Source organism: Zootoca vivipara, chromosome 12 (genome assembly GCF_965207765.1).
Source record: "Zootoca vivipara chromosome 12, rZooViv2.hap1.1, whole genome shotgun sequence".
In the NCBI taxonomy this organism is placed as follows: Eukaryota; Metazoa; Chordata; class Lepidosauria; order Squamata; family Lacertidae; genus Zootoca; species Zootoca vivipara.
Window position 1 is genome coordinate 384,800 of NC_142595.1, and position 12,862 is coordinate 397,661.

General features: G+C 43.5%; 1 protein-coding gene across 1 annotated transcript in view; it reads right to left on the bottom strand.

Annotated features, from left to right (window-relative positions):
• Positions 1 to 12,862, bottom strand: part of SSH1 (slingshot protein phosphatase 1) — a 47,786-nt gene that overhangs the window by 32,736 nt on the left and 2,188 nt on the right. The window contains exon 2 of the mRNA XM_035134954.3: positions 7,412 to 7,452. Coding sequence (XP_034990845.2) covers positions 7,412 to 7,452 — 41 coding nt within the window. The remainder of the gene's footprint in view (positions 1 to 7,411; positions 7,453 to 12,862) is intronic.

The window sequence follows — 12,862 nt, forward strand, 5'->3', positions numbered from 1 at the left end:
TAGCAACATTATGTATTTATAATGTGTTATGGTACACTCTGACTTTTTATTAGAAGTGGAATGTGTACTTGGTTTTTACTAATGTCAATTCATATCTTCCATAATTTACATCTTGGGCATCAGCTATTTATTCTTCATTTTCATCAGCCGAGAAAATTATTTCATTTGATGTTATTGAAGCATCCTGCTTACTTCTCTGCCCTACTTTGACAAACCTCTCTTCCAATATCTAAGCCAGAGGCTATAACAACATCTTACAGTAACAAAACAGTATCAGTTAATGATGTGTTGTGCAAAAAGTACTATATTTTACCTGTGCAGAAGAGATCACCAATTATTTATTTAGAATATTACTATTACTACTACTACTAAAGGTAAAAGGACCCCTGACCATTAAGTCCAGTTGCAGACGACCCAAGGGTTGCAGCGCTCATCTCGCTTTACTGGCCACATGAGCTTCCATGTGGCCAGCATGACTAAGCTGCTTCTGGCAAATGAGAGCAGCGCATGGAAACGCTGTTTACCTTCCCGCCGGAGCAGTACCTATTTATCTACTTGCACTACTACTATTTATTAAATTTATATACCACCCTATACCTGCAGTTCTCAGAGGATAAAATCATAATATGAAAACACACAATATGGTACATAATCAAAATAAAAACAAGAGCAACTCAGTAACGCCCCAACACATTTTAAAAGGACACTGAATGTCAATCAACTAAAGGCTTGATTAAAGAAGAACATCTTTGCCTGGGACCTAAAGGTGTATAATGAAGGTGTCAGGCGAACCTCCCTGGGGAGAGCATTCCACACATGGGGGGCCATTGCAGAAAAGGCCCATTCTGATGTTGCCACCCTCCAGACCTCTTATGGAGGAGGCACATAAAGAAGGGCCTTATACTCCATTGTACAGCCTCAAAGGGCTCTCAAAGCTGTTTACAAAACATGCTTGCAATTTTAAAAATCACATTCATTCAAGAGGAACAGAAATGACATGATGTGTCCCTATCGCAACAGGGTTATTATGCTGGGATATCCAGAATTGATGCTTTTGAATTATGGTGCTGGAGGAGACTCTTGAGAGTCCCATGGACTGCAAGAAGATCAAACCTATCCATTCTGAAGGAAATCAGCCCTGAGTGCTCACTGGAAGGACAGATTCTCGAAGCCAGCACCATGAGTCTGACCAAACTGCGGGAGGCAGTGGAAGACAGGAGTGCCCGGCGTGCTCTGGTCCATGGGGTCTCAAAGAGTCGGACACGACTAAACAACAAAATCCAGCCCTCTTCCTTGGTGTTGCTCCTTTGGCCTTTGCCCACTAGGCAGCAAAGGCCAACAATGGCCTCTGAGGCAAAGGGGTGAGTCGAAGCGGTTGGAACTCACTTGGTCCGAGACAATGACATGTTTTCACTAGATGGAGGCAAGTCACTACTCCATCAAAAATCCAGGAAGATGGATTTAGCTCTAATGAGTTATAAGAGAAAGACTCTGGCAAGTTCAAGTAATCTGGGCACAACAGTGTGTCCAGAGAAAGGCTAAGCAATCTTCCCATGCAGGGACCGGGGAAAAGTATGTGCAAACCCTCCTCTCGCTACCTGGTTTCCTATCCCTGAGGCTATCTGATGCCACCCACTGTCCAGCACACAATCAGGGCCAGCCACATTTATGCAGCTTAGGGCTACAGCTGAGAAAAAGAGGAGGAGCCACAATATAGCCTTCAAGACTACCACACAAGCACCAAACAAATACCTGCTAACATTCTAGCCAAACTGCCTCCATTTCAAGGCTGAATCTAGGAAGCTGAACACATTATGGAAAATGTGGGTTGTAGAGTGTGGAGTCCATGACTTGGGTCACAGTTATAGGTCAGTCACAATTACAGGGCTTTGAGAGAATGTGCTTAAAGTAGAGTGAATGGAGGCTTTAGCAGCCTGCCGGGGGGAGGGGGGGCTACGCCTGAAGACAACAGCCATGCTGTGCCATCCCACGGGCTGTGATCCCTTGTTGTCTTGCAGTTGAAGTCAGCAAGGAGAAAGTGGAGGCAGAAGCTGCTGACTCTTATCAGATACTTAAAAACAGGATGATGAATCACATCCTGCCAGGCTGCAGTATCCTGACTGTAGTGTGCTCTGAGCAAGGAGCAGGCAATTTGGTTAGCCTGACAGGGGTTGGGAACTGGCTGCTACGTGGGTGTGGCCTGGGAAACCAGCAGAAGGCCTGTATTCTGTGCAATGCTGGGGGGCAGGGGAACCCGGAATGGAAGGGGTGGAATCTCCTGCTCTGCAAGAGTAAATTAGCAATGAGGTCTGGATCATGCAACCTTTCAAGCCAACTTCTGTGCCTACTAGAACAGCCCTATCTTTCCTGCAACAGCCTTCTGATGATTTCTAGCAAGGTCGCTGTGGATGTAAAAGCTAGACAAACCTATATCACAGAGAAAACAAGGGCCTGTGCTATTGGAAAAAAAATCAGACAGGATAATTCAATAAAAGGTGCAATATTAGGAGAGAAGAATTACAGTATAAGATTAGAGCTTTTGCTGACAATGTAATGGTAACAGTACAAGATCCCCTGGAAAGCATACCAAATTTATTGAGATGTATAAATGAATTCGGAAAATTAGCAGGATTCAAATTAAATTACAAAAAAACGAAATATTAGTAAAAAATCTCGATGAGGAATGTAAGATCAGGCTGCAAGAAATTACGGGATTGGAAATCAAAAAGAAAATAAAGTATCTTGGAGTAAATTTGTCAGCAAATAATATAGATCTGGTTGAAGGAAATTACAACAAATTATGGAAAGAAATTAAAAAAGATCTAGAGAGATGGGGAAAATTAAATCTATCCCTATTAGGGAAAATCTCACTTATAAAAATGAACATAAAAAAATTCCTTCAGTAGCACCTTAAAGACCAACTAAGTTTTTATTTTGGTATGAGCTTTCGTGTGCATGCACACTTCTTCGGTCCCAGCTCCTGCCAACCTATCTGAAGAAGTGTGCATGCACACGAAAGCTCATACCAAAATAAAAACTTAGTTGGTCTTTAAGGTGCTACTGAAGGAATTTTTTTATTTTACTTCGATCCAGACCAACACGGCTACCTACCTGTAACCAAAAATGAACATATTACCAAGAATGATGTTTCTTTTTCAAGGGATATCGATATTAGGTGGGAGTAAATGCTTTAACAGTTGGAGAAAAGATCTAGCAAATTTCATATGGTCCGGGGGAAAACCTAGGATTAAGCATAAAATTTTGATTGATAATAGAGAAAGAGGTGGATTTGAGCTCCCCGATTTAGAACTATATCATGATGCTGCAGGATTACTATGGCTAAAAGAATGGGTCAAGCTGGAGAATACAGACGTGCTGGATCTTGAAGGAGTGGGAACGAGGTTTGGATGGCATGCATATTTGATCAATGAAAAAGTACACAAAGGGTTTCTGGAACATACAATTAGAAGGTCATTATACAAAATTTGGGGAAAGTATAAACGAATATTAGAGCCAAAAACACCGTGGTGGGCTTCACCACTGGAGATGGTAACGGTGAAGAAATTGAATATGAAAGAAAATTGGGCAACATATAAAATTTTATTAAAAGAGATAAATGGGGAATTAAAAATAAAAGAATATTTGGAAATTAAAATATACGTAAATGATTGGTTCCAGTTCATTCAAATTAATCACAAATTGGCAAAAGATAAAAAAATAGGATTTGAAAAAGAATATTCCAAATTTGACAAATATCTGATACAAGAAGGTTCCAAAAATATATCCAAATTATATGATCTGATCCTAGAGTGGGAAACAAAAGATGAATTAGTAAAAGCTTCAATGATCAAATGGGCACAAGATTTCGGTAAGAACATCAAGTTTGAACAATGGGGAAAGCTTTGGCAAAAAGATATTAAATTTACTCCTTGCTATGCTTTAAAAGAAAACTTTTTCAAGATACAGCACAGGTGGTAACTAACGCCGGATAGGATTGCCAAAATGAATAAAAACTGTAGTAATATATGTTGGCGGTGTAACTTAGCTTTCATATCTGGTGGGAATGTCCCAATATCAAACAATTTTGGGATGTGGTTTATAACGAAATGAAAAGGATATTTAAATATTCTGTTAAGAAGAAACCAGAAGGATTTCTACAGGGAATAGTCCCAGAAAATTTGAAAAAAGAAGACAAAGTATTATATTTGTATATAACAGTAGCTGCAAGGCTATTAATAGCAAAAAAAATTGGAAGAGTGTCCAAATACCAACAAAATTGGAATGGTCAGCAAAATTAATGGAATACTACATTACGATAAATTAATGGGAAACATCAGAAGGGTCTAGAAGGAAAAAATAGAAAAAGAATGAAAAAAATTCAAGAAGTATCTTAAAAATTATATTGAAAAAACAGATGTGATAACAGATTAAGAGGAGTCCTGAAATCAGAAACTAGGAGGATACGAAACTAGAGGATGAAAATAAAATAACATGATATAATAATTGAAGTAAGATGTAACAAAATGTTGATTAAAAAGAATATAAGATGTATGCATAAAGGAAACAATATGCAAGAGGTACAAAGGGAAGAAATGTACATTATGGATTAGGTCAGGCATCCCCAAACTTCGGCCCTCCAGATGTTTTGGACTACAATTCCCATTATCCCTGACCACTGGTCCTGTTAGCTAGGGATCATGGGAGTTGTAGGCCAAAACATCTGGAGGGCTGCAGTTTGGGGATGCCTGGATTAGGTGACTGGAAATCAAGCACAAAGGGTGGGTGGTGGGTGGTGGGGGTGATGAAGCTGATTGGGATTTTTTGACTATAATTTTGCGTATGTAAGGTGATATTTGTAGGATGAAAGAGGTATGTATGTTAATTGTATGGATGGATGCCAATTGTTTTTAATTTTCTTTATTTCTAATAAAAATTACAGTATAAATAATCAAAAGAGAGAGAGAGAGAAAACAAGGGCCTGAGAGTCATCTCAGAAGAAGCAGACTGAGAGTGCCCCCCAATGGACTCAGCGCAATACAACAACTCTAAACTATAAGAACATAACAAGAGCCTGCTGGATCAGGTCAATGTTCCATTCAGGTCGGCATCCTGTTCTCACAGTGGCCACCCAGGTGCACAAGCAGGGTTCTAGCACAAGAGCCCTCTCCCTTGCTGTAGTTTCCAGTAACAGCATTGCTGCCATCTGAGCATAGCCATCATGGCTAGTAGCCTCTCCTCCACGAATCTGCCCAATTCCCCTTTAAAGCCATCCAAGTTGGTGGCCATCGCTGTCTCATGGAGGAATGAGTTCCACAGTTTAGCTATGTGATGCATAAAAAAACACTTCATTTTATGTGTCCTGGAGCTTCCAACACTCAGCTTCATTTGATGTCCATGAGTTAGTGTTATAAGAGAGGGAGAATAACTTTTCTGGCCACTTTCTCCACACCATGCATCATTTTATAAACTATCATGTTGCAGGTGGCGCTGTGGGTTAAACCACAGAGCCTAGGGCTTGCTGATCAGAAGATCGGCGGTTTGAATCCCTGCAACAGGGTGAGCTCCCGTTGCTCGGTCCCAGCTCCTGCCAACCTAGCAGTTCGAAAGCATGTCAAAGTGCAAGTAGATAAATAGGTACTGCTCTGGCGGGAAGGTAAACAGCCTTTCCGTGCGCTGCTCTGGTTTGCCAGAAGCGGCTTTGTCATGCTGGCCACATGACCTGGAAGCTGGATGCTAGCTGCCTCGGCCAATAACGCGAGATGAGCGTCGCAATCCCAGAGTTGGTCACAACTGGACCTAATGGTCAGGGGTCCCTTTACCTTTACCTATCATGCCACTTACTTGCCTTTACCCTAAACTAATAAGTTCCAAGCAATTAGTCCTTTAAGTTCTCTCTGTTCAAGAGACACAGAGCCCTCCACCTATCTGACAGCATCTCCAATAATGGTGGTGAACAACAAACCAGGATGCAAAATTTCAAGTCACCTGATTGCCAACAGGGACCAGCAATTACTGAATTCTGCCACTGGAGGTTGGCTGCTCCTATGCTTAATTAGCATCATCTGTTGCTGTTTGGCAGCACAGCACAACCATCTTCCCTGAATAAAGGTGCACCTGCTTGGCTGTCTCGTCTCAGAAGTGGAGCCAGGAGGCAATTGCTGCCCATCCAAGGCAGCAACCTAACTGGGATCCTGTCGTTTGAAATGGGGACCTCGTGTGGCTGGAACCTGATCCCAGGGAACTCACTTGGTAAGCTATGTGTACTCATTTATCAGCAGTCATTCTTCCACCTGATTGCCTCAGAAGGAGACGGAAGGCTCACTCTGTTGTCTCAGCTATGACCAAATGCCATTCAACAAGGCATCTACAAGTGGCCATTCTACAAAGTCATTATGAAACAGGAAAGTTTTGGAACTGAAATTTCTTTGTTTTCCTGTTCCACACCCTGAAAACTGTCGTACCTTGGAAGTCGAACGGAATCTGTTCCAGAAGTCCGTTCAACTTCCAAAACGTTTGGAAACCAAAGTGTGGCTTCTGATTGGCTTCAGGAAGCTCCTGTAACCAATTGGAAGCTGCGGAAGCCCCGTCGTACGTTCGTCTTCCAAAAATAGTTTGCAAACTAGAACAGCCACTTCCGGGTGTGCGGCGTTCAGGAGCGAAAACGTTCAAAAACTAAGCTGTTCAAAAACCAAGGTACGACTGTACATACACACAAACGTACATCCTTCAATCATATTCCCAGGGTCATATATGCAAAGAAGAAATCAATTAAAATGTAAATACTGAACAATACTGGCTAAGAACCACAAGCCTGGTTTGCACATCGCTTTAACGCTGTGGTTTATAATAAACTTTAAGTTGAACATGTGCTTCACCCTTTTCCACTCCTTCAGCATGCCAGGAAGAAAGAAACCCAATACTGGCTTTGCATTAAGTGCAAATAAGGGCTCATTATTTGTTTCCCTCAAACAAGCCTTGCCTTACTTTCTGCTCATGGTTCCTTTCAGGGGAAAACAAACCACAAGCGCTGCTTTACACATGAAGCATGAGCATGTGTAGTGCATTAGTCACAGATCCCTCCATGCCTCTGCACCAGTGAAAAAACTTGGGTTTAAATAAGAAATATGGAAGACCACAAAGGTATGTTTTTCCTAAATGCCCCATGTCACATTTAATATTGGGCCTCACTCATATCCAATGTTCAGATGGAAGAAATGGCAATAATAGATCAATGAACATGGGGTGGGTAAGAGGGATCCAACCAGCAGCAAGTTTCCATCCACTTGGAAAGTGGACCATTCTCCCCAGTCCTTCACACAGAATTAAGGCCTCATATGGGATCACATAAACCAATGAAGGGGCAGGGGATGCCAGAAACAACTTTTGGAGCAAGGGTTTAGCTCATGCTTACCTCAGGTTCAGTTTGCGGTCTTCATCACTGCCAACCTCCAACTGAAGGGGAAAAAGCAAGAAGCATTAAGCATTAAAGGCTCAAAATAATATGATTCAAAAGGTTTTCTTGCAAGTTTAAAAAATAGCTTCAATAAAATAATAGCATCATACATTTATTGCCTTATCATCACATGCTTTCTCCTAGGAGCTTAAGAGAGGCATATATGCCACCCCTTCCCCATTTCCCCCCAACAACCCTGTGAGGTAGGTTAGGGAGACAGAGAAGCCAGAGGTCACCCAAGTAAACTTCATGACTGACTGAAGTGCTGAGTTAACGACCTCAGCGCAACATCACACTGGCTTTGTTGCTTTATTTAATAATATGAAAAGGGAAATAACATGTTACATGTTTCAGGGGACAAGGACTAGATCTTTGCCTCTCTTTTAGGGCTGAAAGCTTTAATCGCAAGTGTTTAATGGTTACTGTATTTGTAAAACAAAACAAAACAATAAAAATGTGTTGGTTTTTCTCCAAAAAAGCTTTACTCACCAGATTAAACTAATGATGATAACAGGGGAGGAAAGAGAGAGGCTAACAGATTGTGGTTGAATCCTGACAAGAAAGAAGTACTGTTTTGGGGGGACAGGGGGCAGACAGGTGTGGAGGATTCCCTGGTCCTGAATGGGCAACTGTGCTCCTGAAGGACCAGGTGTGCAGCTGTCCATGGACAGCCGTCTTCTTCATCTGATCATCTGATCATTAATCTGCATACAAACACCTTTCTGAGAGTCAGGCTAGATAATAATGGTCTAGTGTCTAACCCTGTTACCACCTCTAGGTTGGCCCCAGCACTGTTTAATTTTTACGTTAATTCGCTGGTGGCCCACATGGCCAATCATGTTTACCACCCCCCTAAATTAGCTGGTCGATTACTAAATGTTCTCCTGTATGTGGATGATGCCGCACTCCTAGCTAGATCTCCCACTGGGTTGAGGAGAATGCTACAAGCGCTCCATGAATACTGTGTACAGCATGAGCTTCTACGCCCGACCAAAATTTCACTTGTGGTCGATGAATGGTACCACATTGGAGCAGGTTAACTGTTTCAAATACAGTGGTCCCTCAATTTATGAATTACTCGACATCCAAAGTTTTCGACTTACGAATGGGAAAAATGCCTGCACGCTTACAAATTTTTCTACATCCGAATGGAAAACCGTTGGCGGTTTTAGATGAGGTTTCCTCGACTTATGAATTTTTCCGAATATTTCCCCCCCCCCGAAAACTGCTTCTCCCATGGCACTTTGCGTATGAGAGGCTTTAAAACCCCTGTGCCATGCTCCAGACCTCTGTGGGTTGTATGAGGCGTGGAGTTAGGAGGTGTGGAGCGGCGTTGGAGAGAGAGAGAGGGAGAGATTTGGAGCCAGTTGGAGTTGCTTGGAGAGTGTTGGAGTTTCTTTTTCCTGCAATTCTCTACTGCTGGAAAGGTAGGTTAATTTTCCTTCTCTTTACTGTGGGGGTTGCGGGGTGGGTCTTGTGTGTGTGGGGGGGGGGGTGTTCTTTCCATGCCATGTGTAAAAAAAATTTCTTTGCCTGTGGTCCTTGCACCTTGATGCTAAATTTTTCAGGCTGGCCATGAGGTTGTGTTTAGGTTTTCTGAGCAGGTTTAAGGCTCCTTTTTGCTTTCTGGCCTTTCTGCTGTTTTAAGAGTCTTTTTGGTTTCTGCTCTTTGCAACTTGATGCTGAATTGCATGTCTGGTTAAACTGAACTTTTCCCCATGCTATGTTAAAGTGCACTTTCTGCTCTTTTGTCTTCAGGATCCTAATGATGTTTTTTTTTCCTTCCTAGTGTTTGTGGTGTCATGGCACCAAAGAAGCCAGCAGAGTCCGGGAAGCGCAAGAGGGAGCTGATTCTCTTGGAGGTCAAGCAGGACATCATCCGCAAGCATGAGCAAGGCATGCGAGTGGTGGATCCTCAAGGACAAGGAGAGGATTATGGGTCATGAGACAGCCAAGGGTGTCACAATCCTTACCAAAAACTGCCCTGCCATCATGGACGAGGTGGAGAAATTGCTGCTGCTGTGGATCCGTGAGAAGGAGCGTGCAGGGGACACTGTGACTTCGGCAGTCGTGTGTGCCAAGGCCAGGGCCTTGCATGCTGACCTGATTGCCCAGCAGCCAGGAACTTCGCACGAAGAGTTCAAGGTAAGCCACGGGTAGTTTGGGAAATTCAAGATGAGGTCCAGTATCTGCAGCGTTGTTCGGCACGGAGAGGCTGCAAGATCAGATCTGGCTGCAGCAGAAGAATTCGCCACGGAATTCTTTGAGACCGTGACTGCTGAGGGCTACCTTCCGGAGCAGGTCTTCAATTGTGATGAGACCAGCCTCTTTTGGAAAAGGATGCCAAGGAGGACCTTCATCACACAGAGGAGACCAAGATGCCTGGCCACAAGCCGATGAAGGACCGCCTCACCATCCTCTTCTGTGCAAACGCCAGGGGTGATCTGGGGCAGACCATGGGCCTGGAGGTTTCAACACAGGACGTGGAAGAATTGGTCGAGGGACACAACCATGAACTTTCCACCGAGGACCTGTTGAGCCTGCAGGAACAGGGGCAGCAAGGGGTGCAGCCGGACACACCTGAGAAGCAGGAGGAAGAGCCAAGGCAGTTGCCTTCGTCGTCTTATAAGAGGGCCTGCGAACTGTGGGGAGAGCTGCAGACCTTTGTGAATGATCTCAGTGAGGATCAGGCTGCATCCCAGGAAGCTGTGGAGCACTTTGATAATGTGGTCGTTGCCCCATGGCGGGCAATGCTCTGCAAGAGACAGAGGCAGCAGACCATGTGGTGTCCATGTGGTGAAGCAGGCAAGGCAGGAGGAAGAACCTTGCTGTTCTTCCCAGTTGTCAACCTCTGCCTCCTCTTCCCATGTCCTTACCAGGTTCCAAAGTTGAGATGTGTGGTGTAAAGAAAGAGGCATGCTCCTTCAAAGAGGGCCTGCCTTAGAATTGCACACAAGTGTCCTTAACATGTTCCAAAGCTGAGGTGTGTAATGCTTTAAAATGTTGGCTGAGGCATGTTCATTGTGCCTGTCTGTCTTTGAAAAGCACTGCAGTGACCTGCATCAGGTCCCAAAAAAATGATAAAGTGTTTTTTATTGTTGAAAAGTAATGTTGCTGTGCAGTTTGCATGCCTTTAAAGTGCACTTGATAAAGAGTTTTGCACAAAAAACTGGGTGTCTGGGTCTTTTTCCTAGGCTCCAGAATGAATTAATCCATTTCCAATGCATTCCTATGGGAAACCGCTTTTCGACTTACAAACTTTTCGACCTATGAATGTGCATTCGGAATGGATTAAGTTCATAAGTCGAGGGACCACCGTATCTGGGACAAGTAATTCGATAAAATAGGTCCTTTCTGGCTCATAGAGATTATATAACTACAAACACATCTAAAGCAGCCATGATGATTAGATCTCTATATGCTAAGAACCAGGCTCAATCAGTGAAAGTTGCCTTGAGACTGTTTCAAATGAAAGTCCTTCCCGTCCTGTTGGTGGGCATTTCCCTGGGTGCCCGTAGGGATTTTCTTAGATTGGAATCTATCCAATCACGATTTCTTAGAGCCATCCTTAGGATCCCTCCTTCTGTAGCGGGGGCAGTCATGAGATTAGAGGTTGGTTGGCAAGCATTCCGGTATGTGGCCTTGAAGGCCAAACTCTGGCTCTGGCTCAAGCTAAGCTTCAACCCGGTGGGCATGGCCCCCTTGATATTGAGGGATGATCTCCAATCATCGTGGGAAAAGGAGATCATAAATGAAGTGCAGGCCTGCAGATTGTCACATCTTTTCCTGGAGTCTATGACATTTAGTCAAGCCAGAGGTGTGACCTCTCAAAGACTGAGTGACATTGCTAGACAAGAAGACATTGCCCTTGTGAAACCTGGGATGTTCTTGGGGGATCAGATATTTCAGATTACACCAGCCCCTTATCTTGCAGAAATCCACTATGTGGAATACCGTAGACTCCTCACAGCTACTAGGTTAAATGTCCTGGAATCGGCAGTATTGTTGGGAAGGTACAAGGGAGTCCCATATGCTCAGAGATTTTGTCATTGTGCCCTGGGAGTGGTTGAGTCAACTGAACATATTCTTTTGATCTGCCCATTCTATGCAGATCTTAGACAAAAACTCATAGTTCCACTCCTATGCCAACTTAGCCCTGTAGCCAGAGAAAGACAGGTTTTGTTTCTGCTGAACAAGTTTACTGGACCAACAGCTTCCTTGGTGGCCAAATTTCTTTTTCTGGCCCTTAAGCGTCGTAAAGTCTAAATGTATAGTCTATTTCTTATTGTCAGTTTAAGTTTAAGTTCTTTTAGATGTTTTAATTTTTGTATGGACAGATGCTTATTTCTGACTGACAGTCAAATAAAATCTGATTGATTGAAACGTGAATGAGATGCAACAAACCCAACACACCACTCACAAGCACACCACTCACAAGCACAGCAATTTAATCCCAATAACTTCAGTCAGGATTAATCCCAATATAAAGGTAAAGGGACCCCTGACCATTAGGTCCAGTCGTGACCGACTCTGGGGTTGCGCGCTCATCTCGCATTATTGGCCGAGGGAGCCGGCGTATAGCTTCCAGGTCATGTGGCCAGCATGACAAAGCCGCTTCTGGCAAACCAGAGCAGCACATGGAAACGCCGTTTACCTTCCCGCTGTAGCGGTTCCTATTTATCTACTTGCATTTTGACGTGCTTTCGAACTGCTAGGTTGGCAGGAGCTGGGACCGAGCAACGGGAGCTCACCCCGTCACAGGGATTCGAACCGCCGACCTTCTGATCAGCAAGCCCTAGGCTCAGTGGTTTAACCACAAGGCCACCTGGGTCCCAATATACTACTGTGTAAATGGGATCACAATGAGTTCGTGTTTTTCTCTCAGCAAAACTGCCGAATGTAGGGCATTTAAAACTGAAGCTCTACACTGGTGGAAACATTTTAAATGCTCACACTAAGCATGGACTCCTATGCACACTCACCCTGAAAGACAAGGCCCATTGAACACAGCGGGAGTTACTTCTGAGGAAACATGCACAGATTGCATTGATGTAAACCACAGATCAAGCTCAACAACTAGGCAGCAAGTCTTTTCCTTGTAGAAGGTGGAATAGCACCAAAGCTAACCATGGAATGCAATCATATACAGTGGTGCCTCGCAAGAGGAATTTAATTCATTCTGTGAGTCAATTCATTTTGCAAAAAATTTGTCTTGCGAATCCCATAGGAATGCATTGAAATTTATGTATTTATTTATTTGCCCATAGGAACGCATTAATTGAATTTCAATGCATTCCTATGGGAAACCGCGAATTTTTCACAAAACGAATTCGTCTTGTGAGGCAACCTCCAATCACAAAACCCATTCGTCTAGCGAAAAATTCATCTAGCAGGGCATTCGTCTAGCGA